We start from the raw sequence: 20,020 nt of genomic DNA on the forward strand, positions 1-20,020 counted from the left end.
TTCTGTAGGGCTTTTCTTTATAGTTTTCTATATTTTTATTCCAGTAATATGTTGGCAGAAATGTGATACTGATGTGATTGTTTTTGTCATGTATTCTCATCAGCAGTGATGGCGAGTCTGGTTCACAAAGTGTCTGTGATCAGCTTGTATCTCCAATGGCATTGGCAGCCTGTACCAGGGTAGATTCTTGTTTTGCACCATGGTTTGTGCCTTCTCTTGGTGTCTCGTTAAGGTTTTCCCAAATTGAACTTCACCTTTGCCATCACCTGGATCAGCTGGGCACAGGTATGTTACTGAAAAAACTCAAGTGTTTATGTAGCACTTCGAACTTTTCTCTCCAGTTCTCAGCTAAAGCTTTGTAATTTTATTTAAAGGTTTCTTCTAAAAGTTGGAAGAAGAGAAAAGTGCGCTTTCTTCAAATTATATTTTTGCTCTTTTTCATATTATATTAATCAAAAAAGTGAATTTCTGTCTATAAAATATCATACGAGAGAGATTTTCCTAACACGTGGTTTATTGATGCTTTGCTAGTTAATTGCTACTGTAAATAAGAACTCCTGTTCAGTATGCTGATAGGGGTGGATGAAGTAGGGAGGGAGAAGGCTTGTGTGGATCGTAAACGCCGGCATAGACCAGTTGGGCCGAATGGCCTGTTTCCGTGCTGTTGACTCAATGTAACTCAATGTATTGTGTATTGGATAACCAAACTAATGCAAGGGATGCACAACTTCATAACAATTCAAGTCAAAGAGTTCAATGCTATAGCATTTATGCATTTAAGGGGAAGCTAGATAAGTACATGAGGGAGAAAGGAATAGAAGGATATGCTGATAGGGTTTGATGAAGTAGGGAGGGAGGAGGCTCATGTGGAGCATTTGGGCTGAATGATCTGTTTCTATGCTGTAGATTCTATGTAATTTATAATACACCATTTAACATTCACATTTGTTTTGAATGGGAAATGAGAGTGTGAATTTTAAGTATGGGCATTGATCTGTTGGCTTGGGCTCTGGAATTATACTGTAAATGCTTAACAGGTGTGTCTGTAATTCATCTCTGCTATTTTATTGGGGAATTAACCTGTTTAATCTGAGTGCAGTTTCAATGTCTCGGTTTGTAGTAGTTAGGCTTTTCAGTGTCTTCTGATTTTAGTAGCTAAAGTCCCTACAAATCTGATTTTCATAGAATGATACAGCACACAAGGAAGCCATTCGGCCCATCGTGCCTGTGCCAGCTCTCTGAAAGAGCTATCCAATTAGTCCCACTCCCCTAAATCCATTTTAAATTTTAAATCCATTATGTTTTTATCTTTGCAGAGTGTGATAAATAATACTGCTGGTGACATCACCAAATTAATCCCTCCCTATTCCATTTCTGAAGATAGTTTTACAATCATGAACATTAAATGCACAAAAATAAGATGGTTTTATTTTATCTCAGAGTTACAGTTAAAAGTATTTAACTGGCTAAATGTCGATTATAAATCAGTGAACGGTTTTAATTTTTTTTTATGATGTGACCCATTCAAATTTAAAAAAAATACATCAAGGACATTGTTGCTTAAAATAATATTTATTTTATACCACAGCACACCCCAGCCGTCTCCAGACATTCATCCCTGATAGAAAGTTGCCTACGGAACAAGAATACATGGTTATTTCTCTGAAAAATCCAAATGTCTACTTGCGCCAATGGTCCGATGGCCCTGTCTGCCGGGAGCTTCAGTTCTCCACGATCGCCGACTGTAAACTTCTGGAATACCGCAATCTAACCATGTTAAGCATTCTAAAGCCCTTCATTCTTCACGGGCAAGTGGCCGTTAGCAACAACTCGGTGGAGCAGCTGATAGACGGAAATGTGTTTGTTGATCCCGTGTTTATCAATGTTGGGCAGCATGCAGTTCATTCACTGGACACAGCAGTTCATGCTTGGAAGCAGGTATGTTAAAACAGGTGAAACTGTTTATTCTGTGTCAAGTGTTGGTGCGTTGATTTAGTTTAAAATGTCTTGTTTACGTTATATGCCTCAGCTGAGGACTACTTGGAATACATTGATATGATGCAGGCATCCAATACAGTTGTATTGCAGCACTGCCTTGAATTGATTACTGTGTGTTTCATTTATACTTGTGATACCTGACATTGTGCCAGTGTAAGCTGTGGCTCAGTGGGTAGTACTCTCACCTCTGAGTCAGAAGGCTGTGGGTTCTGAGCACAAAATCTACACTGACACTTCAGTGCCAGTGCTGAGGGAGTGCTGCACTGTTGGAGGTGCCGTCTTTCGGATGAGATGTTAAACCGAGGCCCCGCCTGCCCTTTCAGGTGGACATAAAAGATCCCATGGCACTATTTCAAAGAAGAACAGAGGAGTTCTCCAATATTTATCCCTCAACCAACATCATTAAAACATATAATCTGGTCATTATCACGTTGCTTTTCATGGGACCTTGCAAATTGGCTGTTTTATTTCCTACATTCCAACAGTGACTACACTTCAAAAGTACTTCATTGATTGTAAAGCACTTTGGGACCCTGTAGTCGTGAAAGGCACTATATAAAATGCAAGTCTTTCTTTATGACATAATTTTCTTGCAAAGTTTAGCATTTTTCTGTCTGTAATAAAATATTCAAATGAATTATGAATCATAGACATAAGATGCACTCTTCTCACTGATAATAGTCACTCTTTCAGATATAAAATGAAGAAACCGCTACTGTAAGGTCTCTTGAATTCAATCGCTCCCAAACATAGATAAACATAGATGCGCATTGGGTTCGGATGGGATTCTTCAGATAAGTCGTGACTTTCCAAATTCATTTTGTGCGTAACACCTTCTATCTGAATTTCAGACATTCACCAGATTTAATCTTCAGTTCAGGAAATTGCCTTTCAGATGCTCCCAGCATTGTGCAGAAATATCTCGGCATTTCACGTGATGCAAAAACTAATGGCTATCCAGGAATGATAGCAGGGCAGTAATCTAATCTTTGAGTTCATGTCAGTTAGCAACTGCAAGAGCTCTTGTGATTTATAACCTGAACACCCTGGATTAGATTACTTCCTAGAAATCACTGTGTGTGTGTGTGTGTGTGTGTGTGTGTACATATATATACGCGTGTGTCCTGATCTACTGTAATATTGCTTACAGATTTATATGAATTGGGTTCTTACTGTGCCCACTGCTGATGGGCAGCTCTTATTTAATGGGGTAGATGAGGACCTACCATGGCAACTGTATCTCAGAATTTTTTTTTAAGTTTGTTCTTTTTGCTTTTAAAATATAATCTTTTTTCCTCTTGAGGATGGAGGACAGGTGGGCAGCCCTGGACTGTGTCAGTGAGTGGCCGTGCTCCTGTGAGTATGTGCACTAGATCAAATTATCCTCGTAGGCTAGGTTACAAGACTCTTCCCCAGTGTAGCAGGTAGAGTTGAATATCCAGCAGCCAGGGACTGAATTCCAGAACCATGTCCCGGGGGAAAAAAGTTCTGTTTAATCCTTCTGTGCAGCACTGTGGTTCTGTCCAATTTATTCCATGTGACCAAATGACAGTTACCATTAGCATACTTGCTACTATGATTTTTTTTTTACTAGTTTCTTTTGTAATATATATATTTTTAAGTTTTTTTTTCACCAAGCCAAGCCTTGCTTGTTTTAGTGTTGGTGACGTTTCTCACAGTTCATAGACAATATTTCAGTGACGGCAAATCGCTTTGGTCAAATGAATCCACTCGCTGCTCGACCTTGAAAGTCTTAGATCTCGCAGTTTTTAAAAGTAGAACGCTCAGTCTCAATGCTAGTATTATGTCTAAATATTTTGTAGTCATCTAAAATTAAGCGTGGAAGCCATTGCCAACTGTAAGTTCTAAATCAGTATATAGATGAGACACAAATTCTTCAGAAGGATCCTTTTTTTTTTAAACAACTGTTTTATTAAGTGCTATGGAGAATTTGAAATGTTGGCGTTGACAGTAACCAGCTTTTGTCAGTCATCTGAAATATTAACCAGTGCTTTCACATCCTCTGGTTTTCAAGCTGTGGTATTTACCACTAGGCGGATGGCTGCTAAACATCTTTAGGGCTGATCTAATGCACACTGATGTTTTCTGTTCCAGAACCAACATCCAGAGGCAGAGGAATTGGTCTTCAGCCACTTTGTGATCTGTAACGACACTCAGGAGACTTTGCGGTTTGGCCAGGTGGATACTGACGAAAATGTTCTATTGGCCAGTCAGCACAGTCATCAGTACAGCTGGCGCTCTCACAAGTCCCCACAGGTATTACAAAACGTAGCTCGCTGAATTATTGTTTGGCAGCTCTTTCAGGGGACTAAACAGTAATAATAACAGCAGGTGCCTTGAAGGAGATATTAATTATAGTTGCATTTTTAAAAGCAAGCTTTTTATTATTGGAGTTCGGAAAATGTCACCAATGACAACTGTGTGCCAATGTAACGGCCTCCAAAGTAGTTTATATACTGAATGCTTACATGAGGCGCTTCTTATTTTAAACATACCCCAACAAGGCAAGAGAAGGAACAAGCCTTCAAGGACACCAGTAACATTTCTACATTCCGTGGTCAAAATGCAGGATTGACGATTCTCATGATTACAGGATAAAAGTGATGAACATTCTGTGCTTCCTTACGCCTTTCTATTTAATTCTGTCATTCTTGTTGAGACCAAACTGCAAAGTGAAACATTTATTTCTCGTAACGCAGAGCCTTCAGTTCTGAAAGGTTAAGAGAATATTAACAAGCGCGATCCAGTGATGTGTAGTTTGTTCCACAAAGGTATTTGCATTTCATTTCATTTTTAAATGGTCCGTTCTTGACAGTCGCAGCGATGTGGAGTACGCTCAAACTGGTCGCTGTCCTAATTGAGGCTGATGTGATGCTGTAAGGATTTTCCGAACTCAGCTCTCAAACTAACTTTTCAAAAGGAACTAGAAAAACAGATGATTGGATTCAGACCAGACGTTAGTACATTTGATCCGTTCCCTGCCATAAAGTCTCATCTGTACATCAGTTCTCTCCCGCTTACCCTTCTTGCTGCTCCCCACACTCTTCCACCGCTCACCTTCCGATCCCAGTCAGATGGCACTTTCCCCTCCAAGACCATTTCTATCTTCTCCAGGCCACTAGCACTACTCTTACTGCACTTCCTCTACAAAGCCATCAACGCTTTGCTCTTTCAAAACAAACCGACGCAATAACCGTCAAGGTTTTAACACTTTTCTTTTGCAGGGCCTTCTTTATGCATCACCGCCCTCCCATACAAACAGAATCAATACGGAGCATTTAGTGTCAGCTGTGGCTCAGTGGGAAGCACTCTTGCCTCTGAGTCAGAAGGTTGTGGGTTCAAGTCCCACCCCAGCAACCTGAGTACAAAATCTAAGTTGACACCCTAGTGCATTACTGAGGGAGCGCTGCACTGTTGGAGGTGCCATGAGATGTTAAACCGAGGCCCCATCTGCCCTCTCAGGTGGACATAAAAGACCCCATGGCACTATTTCGAAGAAGAGCAGGGGCATTCTCCTTGGGCTCCTGGCCACCATTAATCCCTCAACCAACATCACTAAAACACATGACCTGGACATTATTACATTGCTGTTTGTGGGATCTTGCTGTGTGCAAATTGGCTGCTGTGTTTGCTACATTACAACAGTGACTGCACTTCATTGGCTGTAAAGTGCTTTGGGGCGTCCTGAGGCCATGAAAAGCGCTATATAAAGGCAAGTCTTTCTTTCATTTGAAAAATCAACTGCTGCAGTGAGCTGAGTTTAGTGAAATCTGCACACCAACAACTATGATACTTACAAATGTGTTCCTGCGCAATAGTTCTTAAGTTATATATTAATCACAGAAAAATGCAGAAGAAAAGAAACAACTTACATTTAACATACGATCTACTCCTCTTACTTTGAAGTTGCTTCATTCAAATTACCTGTTCGTTCAAATTGAAATTGTGCAAAAAAAACACTTCCTGTTGAAAATGCATTGAAAACTTAATTGCTTACTTCAGTCCTCTTAATTTGAATTACTGGTTAATCCAGATTTGAATTCCACCTCAAATGGGTTGTGAGCAGTGAAATCTGCCGCTTAATTCAAAATTCAACCCTAAGACCAATGTCAAGTGCAGCTCTCCTCCCGTCTGCGTGGAGATAGAGAGCAACTTGAGCGCAGTTTTTGGGAGGAGTTTGTGAGCAATTTCAGAAGCAATTTGAGAGTATGGCTAGCCAGAAGTGCAAAACGCCTAATATTCCGAAAAATGAAAAAATCATGAAATATGGGATGAGCACTCTGGAAAGATGAAGAAAAATGATGGCACAGAAATTCATCACCACTCTCTCTACCTACCTGAGAAACAAGGAGAGAATGTTTCCAGCCAAAGGGAGGATGTGCACCTCAGCATGTCTTGACTTCAAACTCAGCTTGTCGAACTAGTTTAAGGCGGTCAGAGGAACTTTCTGGGCTGTCTCACCTCACCTTGCTGCAAAAGGTGAATGATTTCACCGAAGAATTTGGAACCTACCTCCTCCTGCGTCACGAATCAGCCGCCTCTAAAACCGCGACCACGCAAGCAATGCTTCCACAGAAAGCGTTGACAGCTGAAATTTTATCTCGTTACAAGCCAGAGGTCATCTTCACTGTTGATAAAAGTGGCCTTTTTTCAAAAAAAAACCGCACCCAATCAGAGTGTTACCTTTCTTTGATGAAAAACGTTCAAGTGGAAAACTGTCGGGTAGCAAATTGCAAACTACTATGCAATCAGCCACAATCTCGTTTAATTGGCGGAACACGTTCGAGGGGCTGAATGGCCTGCTCCTGTTACTATGTTCCTACTATCGTGGACCGCACCAGCATGATTCGGAGTGGGGGATACAACTTGCTCGTAATTGAGGAGTCCAAAATCCCTGGATGTGGTTTCAAGGCCGTATTACGTTGCCTGAAACCGACTGAAACAACAAAATGGCATGGATGGCTGGTGCCTATTTTGAGGAGTAGTCGCGTCACTTTATCCGAAGCATGGCATCGCAAGGCAACAAAGTTGCCATGATAGCTGACAACCGCTGGGGCTTGTGTGAAATGTCTGCGTCTAAATGTAACCAAGCTATTGTTCCTACCAGCAAATGCGATGCCAATAAAATCCAGCCAGTTGATGCTGTTGTGATTTGTGCTACGGAACAGCACTATGGAAATGTTTGGTGTGAAAATTTATTGTCACACATGATGTGATGGCATGGCATTTACGTTGGATGTTCTGCAGGCAATCCACATGATTCCACTGACTAAAGAGCCGGTAACCAGAAGATACAGATTTACGGTAACAGGCAAAAGAACCAGAGGTGAGATGAGCGAGTTATTATGATCTGTAATGCACGGCCTGAAAGGGTGGTGGAAGCAGATTCAATCGTAACTTTCAAAAGGGAATTGGATAAATACTTGAAGGGGAGAAAATTGCAGGGCTATGGGGAAAGAGCAGGGGAGTGGGACTACTTGCATAGCTCTTTCAAAGAGCCGGCACAGGCATGATGGGCTGAGTGGCCTCCTTCTGTGCTGTAAGATTCTATGATTCATTCCTCACGGGAGATGGTGTGAACAGAATCCATTTGGCCCATCGTGCGTGTGCTGGCTCTTTGAAAGAGCTATCCATTAGTCCCACTCCCCTGCTCTTACCCCATAGCCCTGCAAATTTTTCCCTTTCAAGTATTTATCCAATTCCCTTTTGGAAGTTATTATTGAATCTGCTTCCACCATGCTTTTAGGCAGTGCATTCCAGATCATAACAACTATTCTGTTGTTAATAACAACAACTTGCTGTGTAAAACAATTTCTCCTCATCTCCCTTCTGGTTCTTTTGCCAATTATCTTAAATCTGTGTCCTCTGGTTACCGATCCTTCTGTCACTGGAAACAGTTTCTCCTTACTCGATCAAAACCCTTCATGATTTTGAACACCTCTATTAAATCTCCCCTCAAACTCCTCTGCAAAACGGAGAACAACTCCAGCTTCTCTAGGCTCTCCACGTAACTGAAGTCCCTCATCCCTGGTACCATTCCAGTAAATTTCCTCTGCACCCACTCCAAGGCCTTGACGTCCTTTCTAAAGTGTGGTGCCCAGAACTGGACATAATACGTCAGCTGGGGACTAAAGGTTTAGCATAAGTTACTTGCTTTTGTACTCAATGCCTCTGTTAATGAAGCCAAAGATCCCATATGCTTTTTTTAACAGCCTTCCCAACTTCTCCTGCCACCTTCAAAGACTTGTGCACGTACACCCCCACGTCTCTCTGTTCCTGCACCCCCTTTAAAATTGTTCCATTTAGTTTACATTGCTTCTCTTCAATCTGCCTAACAGTTTCTGCATTTCACTAGTTGCTTTAATCTTCCGAAGGGTTTTTTTTTTCTATTCTTCCTGTAGTGTTTTCCTGTCACGTTGAATCAAAATTGCTCATTTCGAATTACTGGAAAATTCTAATTTTTTTTCAAGCTAAAACAATTTTGTATTACCAGATGTAGTTTATAGTGCCTTATTTCATCCTTAAGATATTTCAGGATGCTTCACATCCAATGAATTGCTTTTTAAATGTAGTTGGTATTATGTATGCATTAATGGCAGCCAATATGCACACAGTAAGATGCCACGAACAATAAATAAACTGAATGACCAGCTAATCAGTTTTGGTGATAGTTACGTCACACAAAATGACTGATGGAGCTTCGGTTTAATGTTCTAGCCAAAAGACGGCACCTCCAACAATTCAGCACTCCCTTAGTAGTGCACTGAGGTGTCATCCCAGATTATGTGCTGAAGTATTGGAGTGGAGCTTGAACCCACGACCTTCTGACTCAAAGGCAACATTGCCACCAACTGAGCCAAGCTGACACATGCACCTGCTGTCTAAACTTTATTTGTGTCTCCATATTCTCCACTTGAAATATTTTTCCTCACTCCAAAGCAAACATGTGCACACAAAAACATGAACATGTGTGAGTTCAGTTCAACACCTTTAAGGGCAGGCAGGCTAATGCATTTGGCCACTACCAGCACTACCTTTGTAACCAGCTTCTAGGAAACTATTCCAATGCTCTCCTGGTTAGCCTCCCATCTTGCACCCTCCGTAAACTTGAGCATATCCAAAATTTTGCTGCTCATATCTAACCCGCACCCAGTCATGTTTAACCATCACCTCTGTGCTCGCTGACCAAAATTGGCTCCCGGTCGGGCAACGCCTCAATTTTAAAGTTCTCATCCTTGTTTTCAAATCCCTCCATGGTGTAAGGTTCTTGGACTCGACACCAGTTTGTTTGCAAATAATCTTTATTCAATTGGACTGAGTCCTGACACATTCAATGTCTTAAGCAATAGTCATACAGAGAAATAAACAATATTACCCACTTTCACTCTGGATAGAGAATGTAACCTTCGTCGATTCTTTATTTTTTATTTGTTCACGGGATGTGGGCGTCGCTGGCGAGGCCGGCATTTATTGCCCATCCCTAATTGCCCCTTGAGAAGGTGGTGGTGAGCCGCCGCCTTGAACCGCTGCAGTCCATGTGGTGAAGGTTCTCCCACAGTGCTGTTAGGAAGGGAGTTCCAGGATTTTGACCCAGCGACGATGAAGGAATGGCGATATATTTCCAAGTCGGGATGGTGTGTGACTTGGGGGGGGAACGTGTAGGTGGTGATTTTGCCACGTGCCTGCTGCCCTTGTCCTTCTAGGTGATAGAGGTCGCGGGTTTGGGAGGTGCTGTCGAAGAAGCCATGGCGAGTTGCTGCAGTGCATCCTGTAGATGGTACACACTGCAGACACGGTGCGTCGGTGGTGAAGGGAGTGAAAGTTTACGGTGGTGGATGGAATACCAATCAAGCGACCTGCTTTTTTCTGGATGGTGTTGAGCTTCATGAGTGTTGTTGGAGCTGCACGTATCCAGGCACGTGGAGAGCATTCCATCACACTCCTGACTTGTGCCTTGTAGATGGTGGAAAGGCTTTGGGGACTCGGGAGGTGAGTCACTGCAGAATACAGTGAGCCTATGATCTGCTCTTGTAGCCACAGTATTTATATGGCTGGTCCAGTTAAGTTTCTGGTCAGTGGTGACTCCCAGGATGTTGATGGTGGGGGATTCGGCGATGGTAATGCCATTGAATGTCAAGGGGAGATGGTTAGACTCTCTCTTGTTGGAGATGGTCATTGCCTGGCATTGTCTGGCGTGACTGTTACTTGCCACTTATCAGCCCAAGCCTGGATGTTGTCCAGGTCTTGCTGCATGCGGGCTCGGACTGCTTCATTATCTGAGGGGTTGCGAATGGAACTGAACACTGTGCAATCATCAGTGAACATCCCCATTTCTGACCTTATGATGGTCATTGATGAAGCAACTGAAGATGGTTGGACCTAGGACACTGCCCTGAGGAACTCCTGCAGTGATGTCCTGGGGCTGAGATAATTGGCCTCCAACAATCACTACCATCTTCCTTTGTGCTAGGTATAAATCCAGCAACTGGAGAGTTTTTCCCCTGATTCCCATTGACTTCAATTTAACTAGGGCTCCTTGGTGCCACAATCGGTCAAATGCTGCCTTGATGTCAAGGGCAGTCACTCTCACCTCACCTCTGGAATTCAGCTCTTTTGTCCATGTTTGGACCAAAGCTGGCAGAAGCCAAACTGAGCATCGGTGAGCAGGTTATTGGTGAGTAAGTGCCGCTTGATAGCACTGTCGAGGACACCTTCCATCACTTTGCTGATTATTGAGAGTAGACCGATGGGGCGGTAATTGGCCAGATTGGATTTGTCCTGCTTTTTGTGGACAGGACATACCTGGGCAATTTTCCACATTGTTGGGTCGATGCCAGTGTTGTAGCTGTACTGGAACAGCTTGGCTAGAGGCGCAGCTAGTTCTGGAGCACAAGTCTTCAGCACTACAGCCGGGATGTTGTCGGGGCCCACAGCCTTTGCTGTATCCAGTGCACTCAGCCGTTTCTTGATATCACATGGAGTGAATTGAATTGGCTGAAGATTGGCTTCTGTGATGGTGGGGATATCGGGAGGAGGCCGAGATGGATCATCTTCTGGCTGAAGATGGTTGCAAACGCTTCAGCCTTGTCTTTTGCACTCACGTGCTGGACTCCGCCATCATTGAGGATGGGGATGTTCACGGAGCCTCCTCCTCCCGTTCGTTGTTTAATTGTCCACCACTGTTCATAACTGGATGTGGCAGGACTGCAGAGCTTTGATCTGATCCGTTGGTTGTGGAATCGCTTAGCTCTGTCTGTAGCATGTTGCTTTCGCTGTTTAGCATGCATGTAGTCCTGAGTTGTAGCTTCACCAGGTTGGCGCCTCTTTTTTAGGTACGCCTGGTGCTGCTCCTGGCATGCTCTTCTACACTCCTCATTGAACCAGGGTTGATCCCCTGGATTGTTGGTAATGGTAGAGTGAGGAATATGCCGGGCTATGAGATTACAGATTGTACTGGAATACAATTCTGCTGCTGCTGATGGCCCACAACGCCTTATGGATGCCCAGTTTTGAGCTGAGAGATCTGTTCTGAATCTATCTCACTTAGCATGGTGGTTGTGCCACACAAAATGTTGGACGGTGTCCTCAGTGTGAAGACTGGACTTCGTCTCCACAAGGACTGTGCGGTGGTCACTCCTATCAATACTGTCATGGACAGGTGCATCTGCGACAGGTAGATTGGTGAGGACAAGGCCAAGTTCGTTTTTCCCTCATGTTGGTTTGCTCACCACCTGCCGCAGGCCCAGCCTGGCAACTGTGTCCTTCAGGACTCGGCCAGCTCGGCCATCAGTGGTGCTACCGAGCCACTCTTGGTGATGGACATTGAAGTCCCCCATCCCGTGTACATTCTGTGCCCTTCCTCCTAGTGATGCTCAACATGGAGGAGGACTGATTCATCAGCTGAGGGAGGGGGATAGGTGGTAATCAGCAGGAGGTTTCCTTGCCCATGTTTGACCTGATGCCATGAGATTTCATGGGGTCCAGAGTCAATGTTGAGAATTCCCAGGGCCACTCCCTCCTGACTGTAAATCGCTGTACCGGCACCTCTGGTCGGTCCGTCCTGGCGGTGGGACAGGACATACCCAGGAATGGCGATGGGGAAGAGTCTGGGACATTTGCTGAAAGGTATGATTCTGTGAGTATGGCTATGTCAAGCTGTTGCTTGACTAGTCTGTGGGACAGCTCTCCCAATTTTGGCACTGGTCACCAGATGTTAGTGAGGCGAACTTTGCAGGGTCGACTGGGCTTGGATTCCCTTTGTCATGATTGGTGCTGGGTGGTCCGTCCGGTTTTATTCTTATTGTGACTTTCTGTAACGAGATTGTACAACTGAGGGCGATTAAGAATCAACCACATTGCTGTGGATCTGGAGTCACATATAGGCCAGACCGGGTAAGGACAGCAGGTTTCCTCAGTGAACCAGATGGGTTTTTACGACAATCCGGTAGTTTCGTGGTCGATATTACTGGTACTAGTTTTTTTTTTAATTCCAGATTTTATTTAATTAATTAAATTTAAATTCCCCAGCTACCATGGCTGGATTTGAACTCATGACTCCAGATTATTAGTCCAGGCCTCTGGATTATTAGTCCAGTAACATAACCATTATACTACTGTACCCTTTTGTTCTTGCCTCTCTCTACAAATTTGTGTAGGAAAACTGAAGATTAAGGGCTCTAGTCACACACAGCCATCCCTTAAAAGGAGGAGTTTTTCCGTTTCCTAACTGATCTGTTGACCATTGTCTTATTTGTTTGTGATATAGGCTACCCTCTTATCTGGGAGACCACTGACCCCTTATTCAGCACTTCTTACTAACAGAAGACCTCTCCTTCTTGACAAAAGCTTTTTCTTGCTAAATGGCATCCATACCCTGAAGAATTCTGGGAATGAGCAACTTGACCATTTATTATTTCTAGCTACAGTACAAGTCTACAAGCTATTTATAAGCGAAAAGAAAGCAAAAATCGTAATCATATGAGATTCTACCAAATCCTAATCCTACATACATATGTATATAAGAATAGGATATCTTACAATGGCCTTGCCCCTCCCTATCTCTGTAACCTCCTCCAGCCCGACAGATGTTTCCAGTAGCAGAAGAGTCGGTAACCAGAGGACACAGATTGAAGGTGATCGACAAAAGAGCCAGAGGCGACATGAGGAAACATTGTTTTATGCAGCGAGTTGTTATGATCTGGAATGCGCTGCCTGAAAGGGTGATGGAAGCAGATTCAATAGTAACTTTCAAAAGGGAATTGGATAAATACTTGAAGGGAACAAATTTACAGGGCAATGGGGAAAGAGCAGGGTAATTGGATTAAATGGACAGCTCTTTCGAAGAGCACAAGCACGAATGGCTGAATGGCTTCCTCCTGTGCTGTACCTACTATGATACCATGAACCCTCCGAGAACTCTGCGTTCCTCCAATTCTGGCCTCTTACGCATCGCCAATTTTCCTCGCTGCAGCATTGCTAGCCTTGCCTTCAGCTGTCTAGACCCTAACCTCTGGAATTCCCTCCCTAAACCTCTCCGCCTCTACCTCTCTCTCCCCCTTTAAGACACTCCTTAAAACCTACATCCACCTGACCCAATATTTGTGTGGTTTGGTGTCAAATTTTGTTTGATAACACTCCTGTGAAGCGGCTTGGGACGTTTTACTCCGTTGACGGCGCGATATAAATACCAGTTGTTGTTGATGTATGAAACCACCTGGGAGCTGGGGAAAGATGGGGAACACAGAGGACTTGCCCTCACCCCGCTTGAGAAAGAGCCTAGCCTCACCTTCATTATCGGCCTGCTCCTGATATCCCTGAACGCAGGCTTGTATTCGATCAACTTTATTGTGCAATGGCATGAGCACAGCAATAGTTTAGACTACCAGAAGCAATCCCACATCTTCATTTCCGTATGCAGCAAGTGTGCATGTTCGAAAGCATTAATTGAAAAAAAATCAAGTTTTGTATTGAGACCAAAAGTGGAGGGGCAAGAGATATTGAAAGTTTTGCAGAAGCCTTTCTCATTACTTAGTCGACAAAGGACCTTTCAAGAGACCATTTTTCTCCCAAAGTAAACTCCACTTTGAGTGCCTTAGAGGAAGAATGTATGTGGAAACGTTTCACAAGTCAGGGCCATACTCATACAATGAATGGTAGATTGTTTGGAGAGCTGAGCTAGAAACAGCCGATTCCATCTATAAGTAAGAAAGAAGGAAGAAAGTACAAGTAAGATTTCTAATAAGGAAATGGAAGCTGTGCTGAGGAAGATTTACAGATGTCACCAGAGTACGAGATTGAGATGAAAATGTAACGTTCATTTTCAGGAATTGGAGTGGCCAGCTTATATGCATGTAGAAATTATTCCATCAACTGCATGAAAATACGAGGACCTAGAGTGGAGTAATAGGTACCATGTGCTATAATGAAATGCCACAAAAATGTTAGTCAACAAGATTATTTTGAATATTTTGTTATGGTTAAACATGGCATTTGGAGATAATTGTTTCCATGCTAAATAAAGTGTTTAATAGCTCATAGCGGATGAAAGATGGAATTAAAGCCTCAAGTGTAGACAAGCCCTCAGAGTGTTAGATTAGAGGAATGTTCGATGACTTCATAGCTATGAAATTATTTCATTCCTCTTGATAATTCTGAACTTGCCAAGTTACTGAAGTTTCAGAACATTTAAACCAGATCTGAAGATAAATGTGAAATAATCTCTGCATTTGGAATCAGTGACTGCCCCAAAGGCTCTAGTTCATACTTGACTTCCACCGGGGAATAAAATGAGTTAGGACAGGGGTCTCAGATACCACATACTTTTAGTGGGAAAGAAAATGAAGTTCCTCAATGCTAGCGTCTCATGTTTCTCATTATGCAGGCATTACATAATTATGGAGTGTTACTTTACAAAAACTACCCATTCTATATGACCCTGTTGTAAATGGTCACTTCACTATGTTAGCTGTTTACAGGGATCACACTATTAGCCTTTTGTCGGGTCACTCTACAAAGTGCCAGCCTCATCTATATGTAACCTTGGCAAATTTCCTAAATCCTAAAGTGCGCAGTGACAACTGCTGATGTTATGTACGGCCTTGTTACCCAGTTGTTTTCTTAAACATGTTGTGAACTCAAAAATAGAAGTGTTACATCTCAAACACTCCTGCTTTGGAGTATCACATGCTGGAATTTTTCCTGTAAAAATGTTTAAGGATGTAATAAATTGTCTGAAATTCTGGCAGTGGGCTTAACCTACCATGCCCATTACATTGAGCATACAGAACCTTTTCTTCTACGCTAATGGAGCGATGTTGAATGGGTTGTGCAGATTCACTGGGGACAGTCGACATTCCAGATTGGTGACCTAATTAGTTTGTGTTTAATTAAATTGATTTCTCAGACTTTCTTCCAAAGAGGAGAGACACATTTTACAACTACCTCAGCAGCAGCGTTCGAGCTATTTTTTTAGATCTCTTCCTCCAGCATTTTGAGCATCCAGTTTTGGATCCGTGTTAATACTTTCTTTCCGAAGGAACCAGTAACCTGTTGCTTTTTGAGCCAAGTAGTTGTTCGCTTTCTACACCAGTGCCACATGTAATAAAACTGCTTTTAGTGAGAATTTAGTCTTTGCTATTCTGTACAAAAAGGTTAAAGTGCCTTAATCCTTACCCAGCAGAGCCTCAATAAAGACATTGTTTTATTTGTTGCCAAAGAAACTTCAACTTCAAATGCAATCGTCCAGAGAACTAAACATAGCACCCTAATAACCCCAAGTAGACTTTAAAGTGTTAGCAGAACCATTGTTGATGTTACGTTCTAATTTTGTTCCTCTATCAAACTAATATTAGAATTAACTGTCGTGTTGCCTGCATTGACCTTACTGGCCAGCTTCAGTTTCTTAAAGAGTAATTAGTCTCTACATTGTTCTTGACTTTTTAAAAAAAAATAGGCCTCCACTTGCTTCTGTGTAGCTCCCTAGGACGGTGCAGTACTTTCTCTGTCTTGCGGTATTTCTTCCGACACGTGAAGCTTATGTGAATGGAAAGGTCATATATTACACGGAGCAATACATGGAAAACACAGCATGGCGCTACCCTGGTGAGCCACACAGAAGCGGATGCCAGGGACATTCGTAAATTGTAACTTCTAAATCAACAGCGAAATTCAGTGCAGGAATGCTGTGAGGAAGTCTCTAACTTCCAATGAATTCTTTTTAAACTTTACTTTTTGCAAAGCTACATTTGCAATTGTAGCATCATGAATAGTTCTAGTTATTCCCAGATTTGTTTGTGAAGCACTAATTTAAAGACAACACTGATTCCACAGACATTTGCTACAAGCCCACAGACTCCCAAAACTGTCTGGAATATGCTTTCTTCCCACCTTGCACCCAGACTTGCGGAAAGACTCCATCCTTTCTCCCAGATTCTCTCGTCCACTTTATATGCCAAAGCTTCTGATATGTCTTCCTCTTTCCCCTGGCTGTGGTGGACAGGATTCTTAACAATGCCTCTCCCCCATTTCTCATGGTCCTGCCCCTCTGCTCACAATAACCAGGTCCCCCTTTCTTCTCATCTTTTGACCCGACTAGACTCCACATTTGGCAGGTCATTTTCTGCCAACTACAACATGATCACACCACCAAGCACATCTTCCTCTCAGCTCTTTCCAAGATACCCTTGTTCGTTCTTCCGCCTCTTTGACCTCAAGCTGTCCTTACCAGCAATGTGCGAGAACCTTCACCACACGGACTGCAGCGGCTCAAGAAGAAGGCTCATCACCACCTTCTCAAGGGCAACTAGGGATGGGTAATAAATGCTGGCCTTGCTAACGACGCCCTTATCCCGAGAATGATTTTTTTTACAAAAACCCTGGGCACTTCCCTGTGTAATTGCTTTGGATGCAACACCTGTTCATTCACTCACTTCCCACCTCATTGTCCAGGGCCCCTAACACCACTTCCATGTGAAAAAGCAATTTCCGTGTATTCCTCTATTCTCATATATCGCATTCGTCATTCATAATGTGGTCTCCTCTATTCATAGAATCATAGAATCATAGAAGTTACAACTTGGAAACAGGCCCTTCGGCTCAACATGTCCATGTCGCCCAGTTTATACCACTAAGCTAGTCCCAATTGCCTGCACTTGGCCCATATCCCTCTATACCCATCTTACCCATGTAACTGTCCAAATGCTTTTTAAAAGACAAAATTGTACCCGCCTCTACTACTGCCTCTGGCAGCTCGTTCCAGACACTCACCACCCTTTGAGTGAAAAAATTGCCCCTCTGGACCCTTTTGTATCTCTCCCCTCTCACCTTAAATCTATGCCCCCTCGTTATAGACTCCCCTGCCTTTGGGAAAAGATTTTGACTATCTACCTTATCTATGCCCCTCATTATTTTATAGACTTCTATTAGATCACCCCTTAACCTCCTACTCTCCAGGGAAAAAAGTCCCAGTCTATCTAACCTCTCCCTATAAGTCAAACCATCAAGTCCCGGCAGCATCCCAGTAAATCTTTTCTGCACTCTTTCTAGTCTAATAATATCCTTTCTATAATAGGGTGACCAGAACTGTACACAGTATTCCAAGTGTGGCCGAACTAATGTCTTGTACAACTTCAACAAGACATCCCAACTCCTGTATTCAATGTTCTGACCAATGAAACCAAGCATGCCGAATGCCTTCTTCACCACCCTATCCACCTGTGACTCCACTTTCAAGGAGCTATGAACCTGTACTCCTCGATCTCTTTGTTCTATAACTCTCCCCAACGCCCTACCATTAACGGAGTAGGTCCTGGCCCGATTCGATCTACCAAAATGCATCACCTCACATTTATCTAAATTAAACTCCATCTGCCATTCATCGGCCCACTGGCCCAATTTATCAAGATCCCGTTGCAATCCTAGATAACCTTCTTCACTGTCCACAATGCCACCAATCTTGGTGTCATCTGCAAACTTACTAACCATGCCTCCTAAATTCTCATCCAAATCATTAATATAAATAACAAATAACAGCGGACCCAGCACCGATCCCTGAGGCACACCGCTGGATGCAGGCCTCCAGTTTGAAAAACAACCCTGTACAACCACCCTCTGTCTTCTGTCGTCAAGCCAATTTTGTATCCAATTGGCTACCTCACCTTGGATCCCGTGAGATTTAACCTTATGTAACAACCTACCATGCGGTACCTTGTCAAAGGCTTTGCTGAAGTCCATGTAGACCATGTCTACTGCTGACTGTTCCTAATTAGTCCCTGCCTCTCCAAATGCCTGTAGATCCTGTCCCTCAGAATACCCTCTAACAACTTACCCACTACAGATGTCAGGCTCACCGGTCTGTAGTTCCCAGGCTTTTCCCTGCCGCCCTTCTTAAACAAAGGCACAACATTTGCTACCCTCCAATCTTCAGGCACCTCACCTGTAGCTGTCGATGATTCAAATATCTCTGCTAGGGGACCCGCAATTTCCTCCCTAACCTCCCATAACGTCCTGGGATACATTTCATCAGGTCCCGGAGATTTATCTACCTCGATGCGCGTTAAGACTTCCAGCACCTCCCTCTCTGTAATATGTACACTCCTCAAGACATCACTATTTATTTCCCCAAGTTCCTTAACATCCATGCCTTTCTCAACCGTAAATACCGATGTGAAATATTCATTCAGGATCTCACCCATCTCTTGTGGTTCCGCACATAGATGACCTTGTTGATCCTTAAGAGGCCCTACTCTCTCCCTAGTTACTCTTTTGCCCTTTATGTATTTGTAGAAGCTCTTTGGATTCTCCTTTGCCTTATCTGCCAAAGCAATCTCATGTCCCCTTTTTGCCCTCCTGATTTCTCTCTCAACTCTACTCCGGCAATCTCTATACTCTTCAAGGGATCCACTTGATCCCAGCTGCCTATGCATGTCATATGCCTCCTTCTTCTTTCTGACTAGGGCCTCAATCTCCCGAGTCATCCAAGGTTCCCTACTTCTACCAGCCTTGCCCTTCACTTTATAAGGAATGTGCTTACCCTGAACCCTGGTTAACACACTTTTGAAAGCCTCCCACTTACCAGACGTCCCTTTGCCTGCCAACAGACTCTCCCAATCAACTTCTGAAAGTTCCTGTCTAATACCATCAAAATTGGCCTTTCCCCAATTTAGAATTTTAACTTTTGGGCCAGACCTATCCTTCTCCATAGCTATCTTAAAACTAATGGAATTATGATCACTGGTCCCAAAGTGATCCCTCACTAACACTTCTGTCACCTGCCCTTCCTTATTTCCCAAGAGGAGGTCAAGTTTTGCCCCCTCTCTAGTCGGGCCATCCACATACTGAATGAGAAATTCCTCCTGAATACACTCAACAAATTTCTCTCCATCCAAGCCCCTAATGCTATGGCTGTCCCAGTCAATGTTGGGAAAGTTAAAGTCCCCTACTATTACCACCCTATTTTTCTTGCAGCTGTCTGTAATCTCCTTACATATTTGCTTCTCAATTTCCTGTTGACTATTTGGGGGTCTGTCGTACAATCCTATCAAAGTGATCTCTCCCTTCTTATTTTTCAGTTCTACCCATATAGACTCAGTGGGCGAACCCTCGGATATATCCCCTCTCACTACTGCCGTGATGTTCTCCCTAATCAAGAACGCAACTCCTCCTCCTCTCTTACCTCCTGCTCTATCTTTCCTATAGCATCTGTACCCTGGAACATTGAGCTGCCAGTCCTGCCCCTCCCTTAGCCATGTTTCAGTAATAGCTATAACATCCCAGTCCCATGTCCCCATCCATGCCCTGAGTTCATCTGCCTTGCCCATCAGACTTCTTGCATTGAAATAAATGCAGTTTAATCTAGACTTCCCTTGGTCTTTGCCCTGCTTTCTCAGACCATCTGTCCGGTCATGTTCTGTACACTCTCCCTTATGGAAAGACCAAGCACAAACTGGACGACCACTTTACCCAAAAACTACAAGTGTGATCATGACTTCCTTGTACTTTATCA

At 43.3% G+C, this 20,020-nt stretch overlaps 1 protein-coding gene across 2 annotated transcripts in view; it reads left to right on the forward strand.

Annotated features, from left to right (window-relative positions):
- LOC137310136 (intermembrane lipid transfer protein VPS13B-like) overlaps positions 1–20,020 on the forward strand; it is an 875,231-nt gene that overhangs the window by 782,869 nt on the left and 72,342 nt on the right. Inside the window, exons 41-43 of one of the 2 annotated variants that reach the window (XM_067978114.1) lie at positions 104–285; positions 1,589–1,938; positions 4,114–4,275. In XM_067978114.1, coding sequence (XP_067834215.1) covers positions 104–285; positions 1,589–1,938; positions 4,114–4,275 — 694 coding nt within the window. The remainder of the gene's footprint in view (positions 1–103; positions 286–1,588; positions 1,939–4,113; positions 4,276–20,020) is intronic. The other variant, XM_067978120.1, reaches the window with a different exon arrangement.

Source organism: Heptranchias perlo, chromosome 3 (assembly GCF_035084215.1).
Source record: "Heptranchias perlo isolate sHepPer1 chromosome 3, sHepPer1.hap1, whole genome shotgun sequence".
Taxonomy (NCBI): domain Eukaryota; kingdom Metazoa; phylum Chordata; class Chondrichthyes; order Hexanchiformes; family Hexanchidae; genus Heptranchias; species Heptranchias perlo.